This window comes from Octodon degus, unplaced genomic scaffold (assembly GCF_000260255.1).
Source record: "Octodon degus isolate 3935 unplaced genomic scaffold, OctDeg1.0 scaffold00003, whole genome shotgun sequence".
Taxonomy (NCBI): Eukaryota; Metazoa; Chordata; class Mammalia; order Rodentia; family Octodontidae; genus Octodon; species Octodon degus.
This window is the reverse complement of record NW_004524579.1, coordinates 24,358,687-24,380,466: the sequence shown is the minus strand read 5'-3', so window position 1 is coordinate 24,380,466 and position 21,780 is coordinate 24,358,687. Positions and strand designations below refer to the sequence as shown.

At 42.8% G+C, this 21,780-nt stretch overlaps 1 protein-coding gene across 1 annotated transcript in view; it reads left to right on the top strand.

The window, feature by feature from the left end:
- LOC101563306 (Bardet-Biedl syndrome 4 protein-like) overlaps positions 1-16,433 on the top strand; it is a 21,644-nt gene extending 5,211 nt beyond the window's left edge. The window contains exon 3 of the mRNA XM_012514529.2: positions 16,259-16,433. Within this exon, the coding sequence (XP_012369983.2) occupies positions 16,259-16,433 (175 nt within the window). The remainder of the gene's footprint in view (positions 1-16,258) is intronic.
- Positions 16,434-21,780: the final 5,347 nt, after the last annotated feature.

The window sequence follows — 21,780 nt, the reverse complement described above, 5'->3', positions numbered from 1 at the left end:
AATAGTTAAGATAGATATACAGTTACTTTCTCTTAATTCAATGAGAAGAAAGATTTGTACTAATAGTGTTTGGACAGGATATTGTGTCTGCATCTTGTACTGTGAATACTACTACAAAGACAACAATACGCAATGTACTATTGTAACTGTCCTACTAACCTGTTTTGAAATTGTCTCATTGCTATTTGTTTCTCAATAAAATTAATTTTAAAAATAATTTTAAAAATAACTGCACAGAGTCCTTCCTGTAAAGTTGACATCCCATTAAGAACAAACTTTGACTAACTTTCTATCTAAAAGTACACATGCCTTCCTTTAAATATATTTGGATGCACCCCTGCTTCTTGTACATAGTAGGTATTTAATAAGTGCTTGAAAGATTAACTCAATAAATTCATAAATCACAAGTTAAACACTCAGAAACATGTATAAATGTTACATAGACAGAAAATCACCCAAGCAGTGATTGTCACACAATCTCTTTCTCAATAGGTTCAGTTTAGAATAGCAGTCATTTCTCTGGTCCATCTAAAAAACCCCATTGTATTGATAATAGATAGTACTGACTGAGGAATTATCATGTGCAAACTTCTTTACACATACCATTACGTGTGTTACTCATCACAATCATAGATTCAAATTATTTTAGCATCCCCATTGCATAGATGAGGACCTTAAGGTATGGAAAGGAAAGGAACTTACCCAAGGTCAGGAAGTTTCTAATGGTAGAACCAGACAGGGCCCAGCAGCTTCCTACCATCACTGCTGCTCTAACCACTTAGCGACATTGCCCATCACACAAGAACAGTTACTAGGTTAACCTAGGAAACCTGGCCCTCCCCTCCAGAACTCTGCTCAGAAAACTTCTAAATAGAGCTTTGTTTCATGCATCACTTTCTTATTTTCCTGTGTCTTCAGAAGCTGTGAGAAGAAGGCCCCAAAGAAGGCAGAGATTCCCTTCCCACCCCTGTGGACAGCTTTCTCAGGCCACCATGCCTAGGGCTATAAGCATGATTGTGATTGCAATGAGCCAGCCACAGCCACCTGCCCTATAAGAATTGAGGAATAATTGGCCCAGACCTCTCCCAAGTCCAAAATCATCCCTTGCCTTTAGCCACATTCTCACACCTTTAGCATCTGGGTCCACACATGCTACCCATACGGAGCTGAATAATGTCTGCTCTAGATTCCTATTCACCTGGGAGCCTCAGAACGTAAACTGTGGGGTCTCAGACAAGATGGAGGGTAGAACAGGGAAGTCAGAGCACTGCAGATGTAATGTGTCAGTCTCATGCCTTAGCCAAGGTCTGGGCAAAGAAGCCAGAGAGAGAGCAAGGAAGGCTGCTGGAGTTCAGGTGTGGTCGGGAAGGCTGCTGGGAGGAGACCTAGCGGGGCAGCCAGGATTGAAATCTGCCAGCACCCACTGCCCTGACAGACAGCTTCTCTGTCTCCTGACTGCTGAGGTCCCACAATCAGAATAATGCACAAAGAGAAGTGTCTGCCCTCCCCTTTCCCCCTCCCCTCCTCTCTTTTCCAATCTCTCTTCTCTCCCTCTTTCTCCTTCCCTCCCTTTCCCTGATACTAGTAACTTCCTGTTCTCAGAAACCATATAGGAATTCTAAAACTATCCTGTCCCTGGAGCTGCTGGCCTCAGCCTCCAGGCTCTCACAGGTTAGCAAACCCATCTGAGGAGGGGCAATGGGCTAAAGAAGGAGAGGATGCTGGGCGAATCCTCTCAGTATTCATAAAGAGAATAATTTCAGGAAACAGCCCCCCACACACCTCTTGCTCCCCCCAAATGCACACAAAAGCCAGCTTGTCATTTGTTCCCCCCTTAGGGTCCACTGTATTTCCCTTCAGAATCAAGAGTAAATTATCTCCAAAGAAGGGTTCATTAAGATAAATAATAATTTGCACTTGTAGTGCACCTTTGTCTAAGTATCTCAAAGCACTTTACTTAATTAATTAATTAAGAGAATTAATTAATTCGGAAAACACTCCTGGAGGGAGGAGGGAAGGCATACTTAATGACACCTATTTTCCAGAAGTAAACTGAGACTCAAAGCAATGAATGGATCCAAGATCCCAACAGGGAAAGTGGCCAGATGGCACTGGGGTGGGAAGTTGGGAAAAGCTAACTTCCCTCCAATATGTCAAGTTTGGGAAAATAAAAATGCAGGGCTGGAGGGCCTGCCAGATAACTCAGCAGACTAAGCGCTGCTTAGACAGGCACAAGGACCAAGGTTCAAGCCCCAGTGTGCCGAGACGGCGACTGAGACTGGGTGTGGTGGCACACACCTGTAATCCCAGCACTTGGGAGACTGAAAACAGGAGGATCACTATGAGTCTGAGCTGTGTAGTGAGACCTGTAGACCCTGTACTAAATGCATGAAAATAAAAAAAAATTAAAATGCTGGACTTGGCCAGGCAATCCCAGAAGAAAAAGGGCCAGGAAGTAGAGAGAGAATGGATGAGGTCAGAGAACATGAGAGCAAGAAGCAAGGACCATCACCTCAGGCCATGGGGGCCAATTCCAGGCAAGCACAAGGCTCTAGCACCAAGAGATCAGGTACGCTAGCTCCGAACCCAAGCCTGGTGGGCTCAGCACAGAGGGCTGGATTTTCTCCGAGGCTGGGTCTGAGTGCTAAGTGCATGGTTCCACAGGAAAGCAGGTAGTCACCAGTACAGAACTAGATGCCCAGGCGCCTTCAGCACCTTTCTCAATGCTCTCTGCTAGGACAAGACCACCCATCGCAGGTGGGGGACTCAGTCTATAGGTGAGGCAGGCACACCCGGCTAAATGGGGCAGAACTGGTCACTCCCTGCACACTCTCTCCCTGAGCCCAAGCCCTGGGAACTCCCCAGTTCTTGAGCCAACACCCTGGTCACCCCAGTCCTACTCTGAGACTCGTGCTCTAATATCACCTGGATGGCTTTTAATCAAACAGAAGAGAGGACTGCAAGCACTTTCCAATAGCCCCCTACCCCTCTCCATGTGCCCTTCAGGCCAGTCTAACCCTTTATCTCAAACCTGCTAGCCCTTGGTCACCAGCTGCTCCTGGCAAATCTAATTAAGCCACATATGCATTCTCACACCTACTCCCCCACACATGTACAGACCCCCATGAACGCACATGGCACCACAAATTAGCAACCAGAGCTTGTCTTTCTCATTGTGTTTTTATTATCATGCTCCTCAATGATGTTTTTAAATGAATTTTGAATAGTCCCCGTAATTTGGTTCATTCTCTACTGCAATGCAAGTGTGAGGGCCCCACAGGAATTACTGTGAAGAATACAATATTATATGAGCATGGCTTCTGCCTGTTTTCCTGCTTTCTCATAATTAAGCTTTATTGAGTTGTAAAATGAATAACAATTTTTTAAAAAATCTGTTTATTGATCCAGGTGCAACACGCAGATAGAGAAGAAAACTTTCTGCTGTCTCTGACCCCGCTCGCACTTTCTCCCCTTGGTTCTGGTCATGAACAATGGGTCATTCAGTTGCAGGAAGACTATTCCTGGACTCTCCAAGGTCAGCTACTGGGATGTGCACTGGGAAGGGATGCTGTACCAGAAGTCAGTCAAGGTGACTTCTCTCCTCTTGATTTCTAAAATCCTGGTGGTTGTGAACTCTATTATTTTCATTAAGACCACAGCCTCTATTAACACATAATTTGCCCCAGAAAAAGATCCAACATTACAGCCTTACGAATTCCTAGAGCCTAACAGGACTTAGGCTATGAGATTCTTGCAGGAAGAAGTCCTGCTGAAAGGTCTATGTAGAAGCAAAATTCTACCATGTGCGAAACATGAGTAGGCTGAGGAGATAGCTCAGCAGCTGTTTGGCAAGTGGGAGGTTCTGAGTTTTATTATTTGTTTGAGAAATAAAAGTAAAGGGACTGGGGAGATAGCTTGGTGGTCTAAGTGCCTGCCTGGCAAGCACAAGGACCTGGGTTTGCCTCTGGTGTTACATGCCGCACTGGCACCAGAACCCCAGGCACACAAAGCCTGCCACTGAACCCTGGCATGGTGGTGTACCCGTGTAATCCCAGTGCTGGGGAGGCTGAGATAGGAGGATCACTATTAGTTCAAGCTGTGTAACGAGACCCTGTACCAAATAAAAGATTTAAAAATTAAATAAATAAATAAATAAATAAATAAATAAATAAAAATAAAAGACATGGCTAAAGCAATGGCTCAGAGCACAGTGCCAAAGCCAGATGGAAGTAACTCCAGGTCTGGGCAGCAGAAGGGTGAGGGAAGGGTTACACTCCAGGAGGGTCATGGGGACCAGACAACCTCTATTTCCCCATCTTCAGTCTTATAGGAGACTCTAGAAAGCTAAACATCTTAGTCAGTGAGGAACTCCAAGAGTGCTTATTATTCCAGGGGTAGAATTTAGTTGTCTTCATCTTCAGCTTCACACTAAGTTTCTGGACTGAACCTAGCACCACAGTCATCTTGTTTAATAAGCAGTAACATACATCAGAGAAAATACATTTAAAAACCAGCTCTGGTTTATTAGGGCAGGAGGCACCCACAATCCCTGACACCTGCCTCTGTACAGAAGGGTAGGTTCAGCATTAAACAGGGGTTTGGCCTACTTTTTTGTGTGTAAGTCCTGGCAAAAAAGCAAAGGTTTCTTCTATTCTGTATGGAGACACTCTGGGTAAGTTCCTTCCCATCGAGTGGAATCTGAACCATTGTTGCAGGCACCTTCCAAAACAAAGCTGCTGAGTCCTCTGAGGGCTGTACCAAATGGTCTGCTCCCACATGCCTGTGGGAGCTGTGAGGAAATGGCAGATGGCAGTGATTTGAGACAGAAACTCCAGGGCCTGCCCTTGCAGGGACTTCTAGTTCTGACATAACAAGGCTTTTGGCAGAAGTGCTGGAAGGAGCCAGCCAGTGCTCACTAGGTGGATGTACGTTCACACATCCCTCCATCAGCCCAGCCTGCTATAACAAAATACCAGTGACTGGGCAGGGTCAGCAACATGCCTCTACCATTCATAGCTCTGAAGGCTGGAGGTCTGAGATTGAGTGGCTACGTGATCAGATCCTGGAGAGGGCCCTTTTCCTGGTTTGCACACGGTCAGAGAAGTCCTGGTCCTTCGCCTCCTAATAAGGGCACTGATCCCACCATGGGGCCCTCATGACCTCTTAATTATCTCCCAATGCCTCATCCTCAGAAGGCACTGGGAGTTAGGCTTTAACATATGACTTAGGGTACATTTAGTACATGCCGACACCGATCAGTAGCCCCTGAGTGCGCACCCAAACACTTCTCATCACGAAGATATGCTGGGGGCAGGAGCTACTTTTCCCTTTCCCCACCCAACTCCTTCAGAGTGGCCTTTGTCAGGCCAGAGAGATACCTCAGTGGAATAAGTGCTTGCCTGGCAAGTGCAAGGTCCTGAGTTTAATCCCTGGTACTGAAAAAAAAAAAAGTCATCTTTTGTGGTCCTCCAAGTCTATTGCCAATGTTCATTTTGCCATAAATAGTAATGTTGGCAAGAGCAGACATGTTCCCATGGTGAGTTAGTGCAGAGATCCAAACCTGCCCTCCTCAGAACAGCCCCAAGTCCCACCTCTTGTGAACTACCAAGAATTCACCTGGCAACGTGAGGTCTTCCTGTGTGCCCACCTTTCCATCTCACCTCTCAATGGACCAGTTGGCCAATCTGTCTGTTTAGTAGCAGGTTTGACTTTTTAGTCAGGAGATGAATGTTTGCCTTGAGTATTATTCTCTTATTCTTCCAAAGCCAGTGTCTATCTCTCCTGGAAATTTATACCACAAGCTCTCAGGATAGGGAAAATTAGGCAAATCACAGTCCCTCAATTTCTATAAGGAGTCAAATGATGGGGGGAAAGAAGGGCCTGACTAGCTGTCTTAACACATGTGGTCTTCACAAGGTCAAAAACTCCATTATTCATCTGTGTGGGGAGAGAGATCTTTGGAGAAGGACTGAGAACTCTGTCTATGAAATAACTCCATTGAGGCCTCTCAGCCCAAGGCTTAAGATACAGTCCCACCATAGGGCCTTATACCTCAGGCAAGGGAATGACTCCTTCAAAAACCAATAGCCTGCACTTAGTGTAGGTAAGGGAAGCAGAACCCAAGCTAAAGCAGCTTCATATCTGCTACTGCTTCCCAGTCCTGTGAGGATTTACCCCTACAGAGTGAATTATGGTTTCCAGTTGGGGAGGACAGGACAGGCACTGTGACAGGCGCTTGACTAACAATTTTTCCTCCAATTCTCACCACAACCTATGAGTAAATTTTATCATTGACCCCATTTCTTATATGAAGCAACTGAGGCTTAGGAGAGATGATGAAAACTTTCCCAAGATCATTCTATATTAATTGAAATTTAGGCCAATCTAGGTTCAATGATATGTGATCCCAGTGCTGTTCCATAGGATGATTTTGTCACATAAGGGGCCTAAGCTGCCTCTCCTGTGCATTCTTCTTTATTGGCTAAGCCTAGTGCCCAACTATGTGGTCATGCCAAGGACCACGGCAGTTTTCTCCAGCATAGAGTTGCAAGGCTGATGTCTTGGACAACAAGGGCCAAACATCCAGTTGGTAATATTCTATTATGGAAGCCCTCACTGACTAAGACAGTGGTGTGCATGGATCAGTCACATTTAGCATATTTATCTGACACAAAAGCTCATGCTGTGTGCAAACATCAACTTGTCTCCTCAGTGTGAGAACCTGAAGGAGGAAAATGGAATATGAAGGGTACAATAGATACCCAGAAATGGGAATGAACTTATTCAAGAGGAAAGAGTGACTGAGTTGAGGAGAAGGACAGGAGAAGGAGTGTGGGAAAGAGATTTATCTATGAATGTAAGCAGGATGGTTTGGACAACTGTACTATGTATTTCTACTTGCTTATGGAAAAGAGCAGGTAATGCTTTAATTTGTTTCATCTTCTTTTTTCAATTGTTTGTACTTTTTCTTGTCTTAGTTTCTTATATATTTCTTCCTTTTTCCAATTTTACATGTATAAATCTGGTAATATGAGTATCTCATTGGAAGACAACACTATGTATTACAACAAATACTGTGAAATTTGTATTACTTTGTTAAGTGAAATTCTGTATCACTTGTATTTTTTTCTGTTTTAATTCTAATTTTTATTCTCTTTAAAAAAAAAAAAGGCTGGCCAGATAGCTCAGCAGATTAAAGCTCCTGCAAGCAGGCTCAGGGGCCAGGGGTTCAATCCCAAGCCTGCTGTGCCAGCCCCGCCCCCAGGGGCACACTGAGATGGTGAATGAGACTGGGCATGGTGGCGCGTGCCTGTAATCCCGGCTCTTGGGAGGCTGTAAACAGGCCGATCACTATGAGTCTGATCTAGTAGTGAGACCCTGAATACCCTGTAGACCTTTTCCTAAAATACAGAAAAATAAAATTTAAAAAGCTCATGCTGAATTCAGAGGAACTCATCTCCTAATGTATCTGCAAAACTCAATTTCTCCAAGCAGCTGCAATGCCAATGAGTAGAACAAGGGAAAAGATTATAAAGGAAACACAGAAAGGTGGAGAATATCCATAAGATCAGGGCATGCATGCCCACAAGCATATACATTCTCACTCTTCCCGTCGCACATAGCACATAGCCAAGTGCCTCACACATGGAATCCTACAGATGTCTAAAGATTAATGTGTCTCCTGTTTTCCACGATTTCAGTGTGTATGAGTGTGCATAAAATGTGTGCACACCTTAAGATTTTAGGTATAGAAGTATGTGTTGATTTTTATGGACAAAATCTTATGCCTCTGTTCATGTATGTATGTTGTGCATACACATACACGTTGTGTTGTGAGCATCTAGCCCTGAAACAAAAACCCCAAGGATATTGCTGTGGTGAGGGAAACTGACAAGAAGGCCAAAGGGGCCTACTGCCCCCGGGGGGGCGGGGTAGCTGAGCTGGCTCAAGGCAAATCCCCAGAGGAGCCACATTAGGCACAGGCTGAGTCAGGGGGTGGGGCAGGAGGGAAAGTCAATGCACAAATACACTTGATGGTGTGAAGTCTCTGGAGGCCCCTTTCCTCCTCAGTCTCCAGATTTATCCCCTGGGATTTTGAGGGCAATAAACACATGGATTTATGTCAGATCTGTCTATGAGGGAGCCCTTGGATGATGGCTGGGAAGTTAGACAAGTAATAGGTCATCTCAGTCATGGGTAAACTGAGGCCTCAGAAGGTCACAGTGACCTTTCTAGGTCACCCTAGGAACTGCTTTAGCCCAGAACATAGTACTCAGTGAATGTCTATTGAATGAGTCAGTGAATGAAAAAAATGAATGAACAAATGAATAAAAGAGAAGAAATAGAAAAGACTGGTTATATGAATAACAGAGAATATCTTTAATTTTAAATGTGTACTCCCAAAAATGAGTACTTCCAAAAAGGAGGACGTTAAGGGAAGGCTAATAGAAATAGAATCATTAAGAATGTGGAACTTGATCTTTTTATTTTCTGAAGGCAGAAATGCAGTATTTAAAGAGAGTGTTGTTAAGCTCATTATATTCTTTTTGAATGTAAATATGTGTGTAAGGGGAGGTTTTATATGGATGTGTATTGGGTATATGAATGATATCCTAGGTAATAATAGATGAAAGATTTTCTGCAACCAAAGACCTTCAGTGAGGGAAATTTAACATGATCACAGGTTACTGCAACTGACCTGTTCATTATACACATGTCAGTATTGAGGTGGAAACTATATGTGGCTGATGCCTCAATGGTCATAGCCAGGCTGTGCTCTGAAAGAGCCATGCTGATTAGAACATTTGCTGAGGTTAGAATCCAGGATGAGATGCAGGTGAGGTGCAAGATGAGTTCAGAAAAGCCAAGAGTGCATAATTCAGGTGTGGTAGCTTAGGTCTTATGCGTCCCCTAAAGGGCCAAGTAATGGAGACTTAGTCCCTAGCCTAGGATTACTGGGAGGCAATGGAGCCTTTGGGAGGTCTCTAGGTCATGAGGGCATGTCCTCAAGGGGGAGGGGCTCCTGCCCCTTTCTTCTTCCTTGTCTCATTGCCCATCCATCAGGTGGATGGTTTCGCTGTGTCACAGCTCCCACTACAAGGTGCTGCCACAGCCCCAAAGCAAGCGGTCAATCAGTCATCAACTGAAGCCTCTAAAATTCTAAGCGAATATCACACTTTTCTCTTCAAAAGTTCATCATCCCAGTTATTTGTCATAGTACAGACAAGTCATTACACAGTGGTGTGTGTGTGTGTGTGTGTGTGTGTGTGTGTGTGTGTTCTTCTGTGTTTTTCTGGATGAAAGTCTGTTGTAGGATTTTTCAACCCTTCTTTATGGCTGTGTTTGGTGTACATTATATGAGAGTTGCTGCTATGCTTTCTCTCCTTCCTCCATCTCTTTATCATTCTGAAATTCATTATTAAAAAGTCATGGGGGAACAACCGGCTCGGGCCCCCTCCTGTCCCTCTTTTGGACAGGAGCTTTCTTTCCCTCAATAAATATATTCTGCTCATCAAAAAGTCATGGGTGAGGGATGGACAGATAGCTCAGCAGATTAAAGCGCCTGCTTAGGCAGATGAAGGGCCAAGGTTCAATCTCCAGTGTGCCATGCTGGCTAGGGCATGCTGAGACAACAATTGAGACTGGGTGTGGTGGTGTGCACCTGTAATCCCAGTGCTTGGGAGACTGAAAACAGGAGGATCATTAAGAGTCCGATCTGTGTAGGAAGACCCTGTAAACCCTGTACTAAAGACATTTTTTAAAAAGTCTTGATCATATAATGGTGGATGATCATATACTTTGTTGTCCAAAAAAAGGATACTTGAAAGTGACAGTGGGCGTTAGTAAGCCTAGTGCTGGAGAAGCTGAGACTGCCCCGTGCATGCTGGGGCTTGTGGTTGCTGCAGCCGTAGAGGTTAGCAGTGGGCTGGCTTTGAGGCTTTGGGCAGCAGCAGAGTAGCTGCAAGGTCACCGGGTTGAGGGAGCGACACCGTATGCCAAGCTCTGTTCCAGAATATTGGCTGGGCCTCACTGCACTCTGCAGGGCAGCTGACTAGAGGACCACGCAAGAGCTCAGGGAGGGCCAGAGAGAATAAGGGCTCTCTGGGCCTCAACTGTCTCTTCCCTGTAGGGGGCTCGAGGCCCTTTGCAGTCAGCGATGCTGCTGCTGGGCCTGGGATTTTAGTACTTATTCCATCCACTTTAGCACCACCATTTTCCCTGGTGCAGGCTCAGGCAGCTGACTCTAATGGATTACTTGTATTATCTCCCTCATCACTGCTTAAATATTTATCAGACCATTATGTATTTAGTGGCCAGGAGCAGGGAGGAGAGGGGGCAGAAGGCAGCACTGCTCTGGTCAGATGGAAGGGTTAATTACAGATTTGATAAATCCCCCCACTCGAAAATTAAATAAACAAACAAGGTTGGGAGATTAAAGGGAACTGTTATTTACATGTAAGGAGTACAGAGCAGCCTTGCTCAGGTTTTAGCATCTTCTAGTGCCTGGTTTTATGATCTTTCTGTTTCCTTCCCCTACCTGCCAACCGGTGGGCTGCCTAAGCCTTAAAGCAGCTTCTAATTAAAAACCATACTTGGATTTTGCTCCTCAAGCAACCAGTGTGTGGGAAAACTCGTGCTTCCCTGCAACTGGAGTCAATATCCACCTCATAAAAGAAGTTCCGAAGGTAACTCCGGGGCTGGCACTGTGAAATATTGTTCATTATAACGAAGCAGCTGAGATAATGCTGTTTTCTAATTTCCCTTTCTCAGTCAGAAATTAAATAAAAAGTCATGTCTAAATTACAATACTGGATTGAGATCAGACGAGGGCCCCATGCAGAGAGCTCATGATCTATCCTTTCCACATTTTACAACCATTAAAAAAGATTACCGTCATTCCTCCTCCCCCCTTTTCTTGGAGGCCATTTACATTTGTTCTGAACTCTCACTGTTTTATTCGAATCGCTTAAAAGTGCCAGTGCACATCGTAAGTCAATCACAAACTTAAATTAAGAAAAAAAAACAAACAGGCACCCAAGCAAACTAGGTCTCTGAACTCCACATTTAGGTATCTAGAGAGCTGTAAGTTGACTGCTAACCAGCTCCTTTCTGGATGTGCACTGTCAAGGTGGTCTCTAAGGGGAGTGAGAGTGGGAGGGCTCACTCTAAGCACAAATAGCCAGTTTCTATAGCCCTCCTTTTTAGCAAAAGTGCCCCTTGGACAAAGTGGAAGTAATGGGCTGGCTGGTGAGGGTTTTCTTTTTTATGATAGTGAACCTATAATACTGTATGTAATTGAGCATTTGTTTGACTACTCAACAATTCAGTGGTGATGAGGAACATGAGTGCATTTTGTCGTAATTCAAGTGTTCCTATTCCCAGTAGTAGGTGGTATTCCCAGAAGGCTGCACGGAAAGTTGGCACTGAATATCATTTTTGGTGGAATGTGTCAGTGTCATGAAGAATCAGTTTTCCTGTGTGTACCAAACTCCCTATTGGTCGTTCCCCTAATACAACTTGAGCACCCACTATGTAAAAGCTATTGTTCAAGAATGAATAACAGAAGTCTCTTCTAGAGACATGAGGTGGACTGGGGTGCTCATTCCCCAGCCAGGACAAAAACACACATAGTCCATAAACTGCTGCACAAATAAGTACGGACTCAAAGCAGGCAGTTCTCTGTGAGCCACATCAGTCAGTTAGGACTAGACAGAGCAGGGCTCCGGGTGGATTCTCCAATCAGCTAATCTCCAACAAGGAGGACAGATGATGGAAAACAGTTGAGCAAATGCCTGGGGATGTGAGGCTCACAGTGTTTAAGAGTTGTTGGTGAAAACACAGGCCTGGGCAAAGGGGTGAAGGAAAAAGAGACCAAGGCCTCATCCACCTACCCATTCATTTCAAGCACTGAACAAATATCAGCTAAGCACCCACTGTGCCGGGCTTCAGGCTCTAAGCTTCAGTCTGGAGTTGGTGTACAATGACATTGAATGTTCACTCAAGTTTAAGCTTTGTCCACATGATGGTGGTGACAGAGGGACTAGAAAATAAAAGCTAGAGAAAGGCCTTGTAAGGGAAGAGTTAGCAGGTTCTAGTCACTGTGACTCCTTCTCGAGGTCCCTTTAGGTCCCAAGTCTCTAAAGAGTTTTAAAGCATGAAAAGGCAAGTCCATCTCTTCCTTTTAAATACCCATGAAGAATGTGGCATCCAGAGTACAATAAGGGATCCATAGAACAAGCATGTGGGACTGCAGGAGCTGCTTTACGTTCTCCTGCGGGGTCTTTGCCCATAGTCTGGAGTCCAGGTTTTTCTATTTAACATCCCTGTGGCCTTGGGCAATTTAAATTACACGCCTCTGAGGGCTGGGTAGGTAGCTCAGTGGTCTAAGTGCTTGCCTGACAAGCACAAGGACCCAGCTTCAATCCCTGGTATCCCATGCTATGCCAGCCCAGGAACCCTGGGCAAGATGTGCAAGCCACTGAAATTGGGCATGGTGGGGCACACCTGTATTCCCAGCTCTAGGGAAGACTGAGACAGGAGAATCACTATGAGTCTGAACTGCGTAGCAAAACTATATACCAAATAAATAAATAAATAAATAAATAAATAAAAGATTTTTTGGTATATTCATACATACACTTTTATTTCTTTTTCAGATCATTTTCTTTTTTCCATAATTTTATTGAGAAACAAATAGCAATGAGACAGCTTCAAATCAAATTGGTTGGACAGTTTCAATAATTAACACATTGTATACATTCTTCCTAGTGGTTAATTGCTGTACAAGATGTGGACTTGAGATCCTATTTACAAACACCATTAGAACCAATCACTCTATTCATTAAGAGAATGTAACTATATATTTATCCTAATCACTTTGAATACACAGATACAAAATGGACATTCATCTGTATACCCTTTTTTTGTTAAGTTCCGTTATTTGAGTATTATAGGTGTGCAAACTCAGCAAAATATCCTAAAAGAGTCCAGTAGCCCATAATAGTATTGGGTCTTCCGCTTCACTGGCAATGTCAGAAATTGTTGACCTGAGTCCCCTACAGCTCAACATAACAGCATGGCTTTACCTCTTATATTTCGCTTTTATACTTTTCTGCTGGATGGTTAAGATCAAGGTAAAGCAGGACCTAGTCAACAAGAGTTGTGGCTTTTGGGTCTGAGAAGGTCAGTGAAATCCCCTCAGGATTTATCCTGAGATCCTTTACCTCAGACTGTAGAACATTTGTCAGTGTCAGCCATATGGATGAGTCACAGCCATTGCTTGGCCAATGTGCTCTCTGTGAAAGCCTGAGAGAATGTTTTCTCTCCATGTGAAAAGATTGTTTTTAAATCTTTAAATTATACTATTGAACCTCATTATTCACAGCTATCCAGTGAGAATGTAATATTCCACTTGTTGGGTGTTGTGAGGACTATGTTACGAAATACGTATTGCGCTACCTGGAATCTAGTTAAAGTGTCATCAAACCTAAGCTATGATGATGGGCAACTCTCTTCCAACTTCACCTCCCCATCCTCTCTTTCTGTGATTTCCAGGGTCTGTTTCTTGCTGTTCTGAAGCCACCTGCTTTCCACTACCCCTGAGCACCACCCTCTTTTACTTTTGCTCTTAGGGAAGGGTCCTAAGAAACTTTCCCTAGTTTAATACAACTCAACACAGACTACTCCCAGCTTAGCATCTGCCAGACAAGGGCCTAAAGCACTTGCCATCTAAATTACTTCTTTGTTTGCCTCATTATAGTCAACTACGTCTGATTTTGTTTCATGAATATAGTTCTCATGTGGAAGCAACCACTGAAATGGTTGATAAGGAAATGAAGTGTAGAGAGGAAGAAAAATGTGTTTGTCTTTTGCTTGCCAATCAGTGTGTGATGAATAAATTACAATTATGCGGGATCTGGCCTCCTCAGCTTTAGGATACTGGAGCAGATCCTGGAGCAGGCAAAGTACCTAGAGATGGTCTCCTATGGTCACATACCACCTTATTCATGGCTTCTCAAAAGGCCACCCAAGGGGGGGGTGGGGGTTGATGGTATTTGCTATCATCCCAACAAAGGTGAGCATGGAAAGGGGTACCTGACCCCGGTGGCTCTGCAGAGCCACAGTGAGAATGAACAAGGAGCTACTTTACCAGCAGTCACCTTATCCCCAGCTAGCTGTAAGCCTGACTGGTCACTGTCACCATCATAGAGACAGGAACAATGAAGAAGCTTATGTACCATGGAGCACCACCACTGCAGCCCAGTGTTAGCAGTCACAAGTGGAAAATACAGAGAGGCACAGTGAGGCTTGATGGTGGCCCAGTGACGATGTCCTTGGAGGGCTTCTTATGCTATGTGCTCCCATCTGTCTGGATCATTGCACCCTCCAAGTGTCATTCAAGTCAACTGCACAGCAAATGTTCCAGAAAACACCAAAGCTCACAAATTACAATGTCATCCACTCTGGAGTCCTTGATGTAAGTTCAGTAAGACTGGAGATCCATGTACATTGTCACAAACGCTTTGACACTACACTTGTCAGCAAAAGTAAAGGAAGAGCTGTTAAGTCCTTTAAATATAATTTCAATTGCTATGAATCCTTAGTGGTTATAAAAATGGATTTAAATGTTTGTCACTCACTTATGTAAAGTCTCTTATCAAGGGTGACTACCAAGAATTTGTAGGCAACATCATTTTTAAAAGTATTGATCAGGTGCTGTGTGTACAGACTTGATTTGAAACTAATGAGAAAGGAAGCAAGTTCAAAATTTCTCATTAAAACTAGGGAAGGGATGTTTCCCCTAATATGCAGCATTTTAGTTTTCATTTTGTATTTTATATAAATAAAAATGGGATGGTTTTCTACCCACCTACAATGGGTAGTCCAAGTCCCCTGTGTTGTGCTACAGTACACAGTACAAATATTTTTGTTTTCATATGTGTCGTAACTTTAAAGGGTGGGAAATCTTTCTCTAATGTCCAATGTTTGATTTTCCTGGATTTAGAGTAGTATTTAAGTCTGGCTGGTAGCAAATTTTTATTCTATGCAGATCAGCATGGCCATAACACAGACCCTGTAGAAGGGTTTCAGAGACTAAAGATGGCAACTTATGACCTTAAAGAGATCCCCCTTGAAGCTGTTCTCTGGTAACCTCTTCCTGTGACTGCTTCCCAGGACTGAATCTCCACTAGCAGAGAGGCTCACAGTGCAAAAGAAAGAACCATGTACGGAGGGAAAGAAAATGCAGTTCTCAGATAGCAAAGCCTTGCACACTGCCTTTGCCAGCCGATGCTTCCTCCTTAGTTCTTCTAGGAGGCTCCCTTCTCCACCCCTTGATTTTAAATAACTTCCTGAACTATAAATGCAAAGAGTTCCAAATGAAAACTGATTGATAGCCTCGTATAATTATATAATAAAAACACACTGATATGCATATACATTATGTGTGGGCTCGTATGTCTATATGCATCTGTATCTATTCCAGAGGGAGGAATATGCAATAATGTCTTCTGAAACAAATTGTCAAGGTGTCAATAAGGAATCTCATAATGAATGTGTGGGTGTGATATGGGATAATTTCATCGCAATTATGTTGCTCAGGCTGATTTCCCAAGACAGGTCTTAAAGGCACAAGTCTCATTCCCAAGCGGAAAGCAGGAGGCTTTGTTTCTTATGTAGTCTTCAAAGCATCACATTTCCAGGCCAAAATGCCTTCCCTGGGGCAGTTAGACCCATCTGAACAAATGAGGAACGCTTTAAGAGCTTCAGGCCAGAGCTACAAGCTTTTAAAATCTGGGGGATCTTTCTGTGTTGGACACCCAACAATGATAGCATCCATTTGTATTTAAGAAATAAACAACAATGTTATCCCACAAAATGAGTTACAAGCCCCAAAGTTGAGTACTGTTCAAAATGCTGGGAATGAAGAAAAGCAAAGATGGAAATGAGACAGGCAATGCTATAGGGGAAAGGTAATATATGAGGCTCACCCAGCAAAGAGTTCTAGGCTTACCCAAAGAAGTAGATGCCTGGACAAATACTGATAATTTGACTTATATGAAGTATACTAGAGGTCTAAACCATGGGAGCCTGGAGTGGTTGGATGGAGACTTGAGTAGGCCTAAATATGACAAGTATCATTTAGCTGGGCCTAAAAAGTAGAGTAAAAATGTAATCAGAACTTGAGATCGTTTTCTGCATAGTAAAACACAAAACAGATCATCCTTTAACAAAATGGTGTTGTATAAATACCATTCAGAAATCTTATGATCAAGAAGAAGTGTCCCCAGTTGCCCATCCCTGAGTGCAAGCTGAGGAACTTGCTGTCAGGAAAGACATTTGTTGTCCAGGAAGTTGTGCCAACTAAGGATCTTGGCCACAGGGTATATCTGGGCCACATGCAGCAGCCACTTCCAAAGAACTCCAAAAGATAGGCCAGAAGAGCAAAGAAAAAGAAGGCCTGGATGCTGAGTGGGTTTCCTAGGAAATGTGGCCTGGTTTTCCACTTCTGCTCACAACATCTAAATCTATACCAGTAAACTCACACCAGGAACCTTGGAGTTTTTGATAATGCTCCTTGCCCCATATCCCAACAATACGCCCTTAACCAGGCACAGGGTCTTGTCAACATGGCCTTGACAACATCTCTTAACTCTATTTCCTATCCTCTTCTTCCATTCTTCCAGCTGTCAGTCTGAAAAATTAAAATTCCTCACCTGGATTATAATAGTCATGTCCTGACTAGCTTCAAACTTCTATTACAATTGTGGAACTGTTCTTCTTCAAGGTTGTATATGATGAGATTTTTGGACTTATGTGCAAACATGAGAAGTATATAATTCTTTATGCCTATTTTAAAAATATATTCTAATTTTTAAATGTTTTTGTCATATTCTGTAGGGACTTAAAGTTCAACATATCAATATTTGATGAAAAATACTTGTTCCATATTATGCCTAAGATGTTTGATATGCAGACAGATAGTGAGGTTAAGCTTAACAGCCTAAGTTGTTCGATAATAACAACAAGCTTGTCTTCTGGATGATTAACAACTTCAGTTTGAAGATCCAAAATCAGAGAAAAAGGAAGGCTGCAAGGAAAGCCAACATTTTGGCCCTAGCCTTCTAAGGTCAATTAAGACTCAGGACATATGAGAACTTGTACTGTTATGTCATGTAACTCGGTAGTGTCTCAAATTTTCTGATCAAGGAGATTATGGGACCAAAGAGGAAAGTGATCGATGATGCAGAGTGTGCCTAAGGAGAGTCACATGGAGAGAAAACATTCTCTCAGGTTTTCACAGAGAGCACATTGGCCAAGCAATGGTCGTGACTCATCCACATGGCTGACACTGACAAAGGTTCTACAATCTGAGGTACAGGATCTCAGGATAATCCTGAGGGGATTTCACTGACCTTCTCAGACCCAAAAGCTACAAGTCTTGTTGCATAGGTCCTGCTTTACCTTGGTCTTAACCATCTAGAAGGAAAGTATAAAAATGAAATATAAGAAATAAAGCCATGCTGTTGAGCTGTGGGGGACTCAGGTCAACAATTTCTGACATTGCCAGTTAAGCAGAAGACCCAATACTATTATGGGCTACTGGACTCTTTTAGAATATTTTGCTGAGTTTACATACCTATAATATTCAAATAACGGAACTTAACAAAAAAAGGGTATACAGATGAATATCCATTTTGTATCTATGTATTCAAAGTGGTTGGGATAGATATATAGTTACATTCTGTCAATGAATAGAATGATTTGTTCTAATGGTGTTTGTAAATAGGATATCAAGTCCACATCTTGTACAGCAATTAACCACTAAGAAGAATGTATGCAGTGTGTTAATTATTGAAACTGTCCTACCAAAAAAAAAAAAAAAAAAAAAACTTCTATTCCATCCACCTTCCTGTTACCAGCTTTATTTTTCAGAAATACTTAAAATTCTTCTCCCTTAAATGTTGAAAGGAACAGTTAACACTTAATTTTTTTCCTCTTCTTTTCAATTTTTTATAATTTTTGATCAGTTTTGTATTTTTCTATCTGGTAATTTGAAGACAACATTATGCAATATAACAACTATTGTTGATTTCCTATCATTTTGTCTAGTGAAATTCTGTATTGTTTGTAATGTAGGGTGCTTTTGTTTTACAATTTTTATATTCTTTAAAAGATCGTTTTTAAAAATCTTTCAGTATAATTCTTTGGCTTTCAACGCCCAACTCCCAGGCTCCTAGGCATGAACAAGATTTTCATACTCTGCCCCTGCCTCCAGGCTTGTTTCTCTCTCTCTCTCTCTCTCTCTCTCTCTCTCTCTCTCTCTCTCTCTCTCTCTCTCTCCACCCCCAAGTTAACTTGTAAATACTATAATTTTGAACACCTTACTCAGACTCTCCCACTGGGATCCACTATCTGGTGAGGGGGGCGACATTCCTTCACCCTACTCCTTCCTTCAGAGTTTGACTCCAGAAGAAACAGTTGAATATCTCCTTATTAGTCCACCATGAACTGTGAATAACCTGATAACAAAGATTATGATTATAATCTGTGTAAAAGAACCCATTACTTCTTCTAGCACATAGCACATGCTCAATCAATATTTGGAAAAAAATGGAAGAGTGTTTGAATAGATGCATGGATAAATGAATAATAGATAGATAGATAAAAGAATGCATGAATAGGTACATGGATGGATAGGTGGGTGGATGTTTAGTTGACTTGCTAAGTGGATAGGTGGGTGGATAACTGGGTTGAAAGTACTTAAGTAACATGAGGAGTAGTAAAATGATGTTCCTTCTTGTCTGTTCAGCCTCTAGTACAGTGTATCATAACACTCCAAAGACCTTCATGTTCTGAGAGAATAACAGAAAAATAAAAGCTACTGTATTGCATGGGAGCCAAGAGTGTTCATAGCAAGAGCTTAGATTAATATGAAAGATTCTGGATGAAAGCCTACCAGGAAGAGTAGACAATATACCAATGGAAAAAAAATGGCTTCGCATATTGCATCAGATCTCAAACAATTTGTCAACAGTTTTCTGATCTGAAGAAGGAAAGAAATATAAAAATCGCATTTCTTTTTTGGGGTCTGCCTTCTAGATACCATATAAATGAAAATCAGCCAGGTCATTCACTATCACACTAAGATGCATATCTTTGTATCTAATCTATGTGTTCAGCTCTTCAGATAAAAGCTTAGGAATGGAATTAATCCTTTTTAAATATGGACATTTTAAAAACTTAATAAAGATTTCCAAATTCATCTTTAGGAATTAGCATTCACACAGTCCCAAGTGTATCATATGAGTAACTGTTTCACCAAGATCTTACTAACCCTACAAAATACATTTTTTAAATCTTGCCCAATTTGTAAAACAAAACTTGTGATCATGCTGATTTAATTTGCATCTCTAGAAAATAACTATGAAGTTGACCTCTTTCATAAGTATTGGCCTTTCCATAAATTCTATTTTAATTTTCTTTGCCTGCCTTTCCATTGGGTTTCTTATCCTGCATTACCAATGTTTAAAGGTGTTTCAATATACTACATTATCATTAGATTTTTACCATGATTTTTATTATCTCTTAAGAAGGGTTACTCTTCCCATCCCACTGTAGAAGTGGATTAGTAAAACGTTACGAAGAATTTAGTTCAAAGGCCTGTGCCAAGTTCTCCTGGGCATTACAGGGATGAATGAGGAAGGCCATCTGTTTTACAGACAGCTGAAATCTGGTTAATCTAGTTGGAAGCATTAACAATGCAAGTTCTTGAGAAGAGGGAGAACTTTGGTAGATCTTAAAGACAGGGTCGGTTTTCAGTGGACAGAAAGGGGTGGGTAGAAAGGCATCCCCAGCAGGGGAAAAGAAGGAAGGAGGAGAGAAAGAAAGTATAGAGGGAAAGAAGAAAAGACAAAGAGAAAGAGGGAAAGAGGAAAGAGAAGGGATAGAGTGAGGAAGGAAGGAAGGAGTGAAAAAAAGGACAAAAAGGTCCTGAGATAGAAAAGCCTAAGGGGGTCTGGACAAGCCTGATGAGTTTGGGTGCAAGTGGTCTAGAGATTTGTGGAGGTGAGCCACACAGGTAAGTCACCTGGGAAGGTCTGAATGTCCAGGCTTTCTAATAGTGCAATTGCACATGTGTATGAATGTTGTTTCTCCTTCATATCTAGGGCTAAAACCCTTTGTCTCTGAGTCGTTCTGATGTGTGTGCATGCTGTGTTCATTTCACTCTTTTATGATGGCTGTTGTTTGTCTGAATTGATTAGCCTTTCTGTGTGAGAGCCATCTGCTGTCTGTCAGGCGCCTCGTCTCACCAGCATGTTGATTTCAATAAAATATTATGGTAGTTGGAATCTGCTGGAGAGTTTGATGCTATGAACTCCACATCTCCAAATCAGATCGAGATTGAATGCCATCTAATGCCCTGACCCCTGCCTTGATCAACCGTATCTAATGTGAACCCTGATAGGTATCATCTTGAGCTACCCAGAGCCTTCTCACCATCTCCTTTCCTCTGGCCGTGGGACAAAGTATTTGATTCTGTCCTGTTCACCATAATGCCCCATTTCCTTAGCTACAAAACAGGTCCAGGGAAAACCTATGGCTCAAGCAGGCCTATGGGTGTAAGAAACTCTATTTCTGATGCAGAGACTGAGATTGCACATTTGGATCTGTGGGCGATCAATCATGTTTGCTCACACGTGGGAAAAGCCAAGAGGCAAGCAAAGACAGCATCTTAGTGCTACTGAGCCTCTCTTGCATTTCTCCTTTCAGCTCTAAAGTCTACGGAGTGTCTTTTCAATTATAAGTCTCTTCACTATTCTTTTTGTTTAAACTAATTTGAGTTGTATTACTGGCAACTACTGTGCAAAGATGTATAAATATGTGGCATCATTGATGTTTCAGTTGCCCAAAACAAATATGTGGAAATCATCTTCAGATTTTTTAATTCTCAAATCTAATCAAATACCAATTGATTCTAGTTCCAAAATAATTTGTCAGTTGCTCTACTTCTTCTGCTTAATTATCTCTCATCTGGATCACACAACAGCTTCTCTAAGGTCTGATTCCTCCAAGTCAGCTTTCCAAACTACCACCATGTTCATCTTTCTAAAATCCAGTTTTAGAGCTCAGGACCGACGAATGAGTGAGACAACTGGGGCCGCGGGATCCTGAACAGACCCAGAGAGCAAGCCCCGCGAGTGAGTGAGACGACCCAGGGCCTTCCGGATCCTGAACAGACCCAGAGTGCAGGCCCAGCAAGTGAGTGAGCCAACTGGGCCATGGGATCCTGCAGAGACCCAGAGCGCAGGCCCGGCGAATGAGTGAGAGGACCCACGCCACGGGATCCTGAATAGACCCAGGGGTCAGGCCTGGTGAGTGAGTGAGACGACCCAGGGCCTTCCGGATCCTGAACAGACCCAGAGCGCAGGCCCGGTGAGTGAGTGAGACGACCCAGGGCCTGCTAGATCCTCATTCGACCCAGGCTGCAGGTCCAGCAGGGAACCCTTCAGCAGAACTCCCTGCAAAGAGGCTAGAGGCATGACCCACCCAGCTGATTCAGGAGCAGAACATCTTCCAAGAGAGACACAAAGGGTTCAACTCTAATGCCTGCAGCAGAAAGAAAGAAGTGGAGCACACAGCCAGAACCAAACAACACCCACCTGGAGGAATCTGAACTTCATAGATCCAGATCTGGTGCTAAGGTAATAACTCTATCTAAGCGCTACACCAAAGGTCAGCAAAATACAAAGAGAAGGAACAAAATGCAGTCTCAGGCCC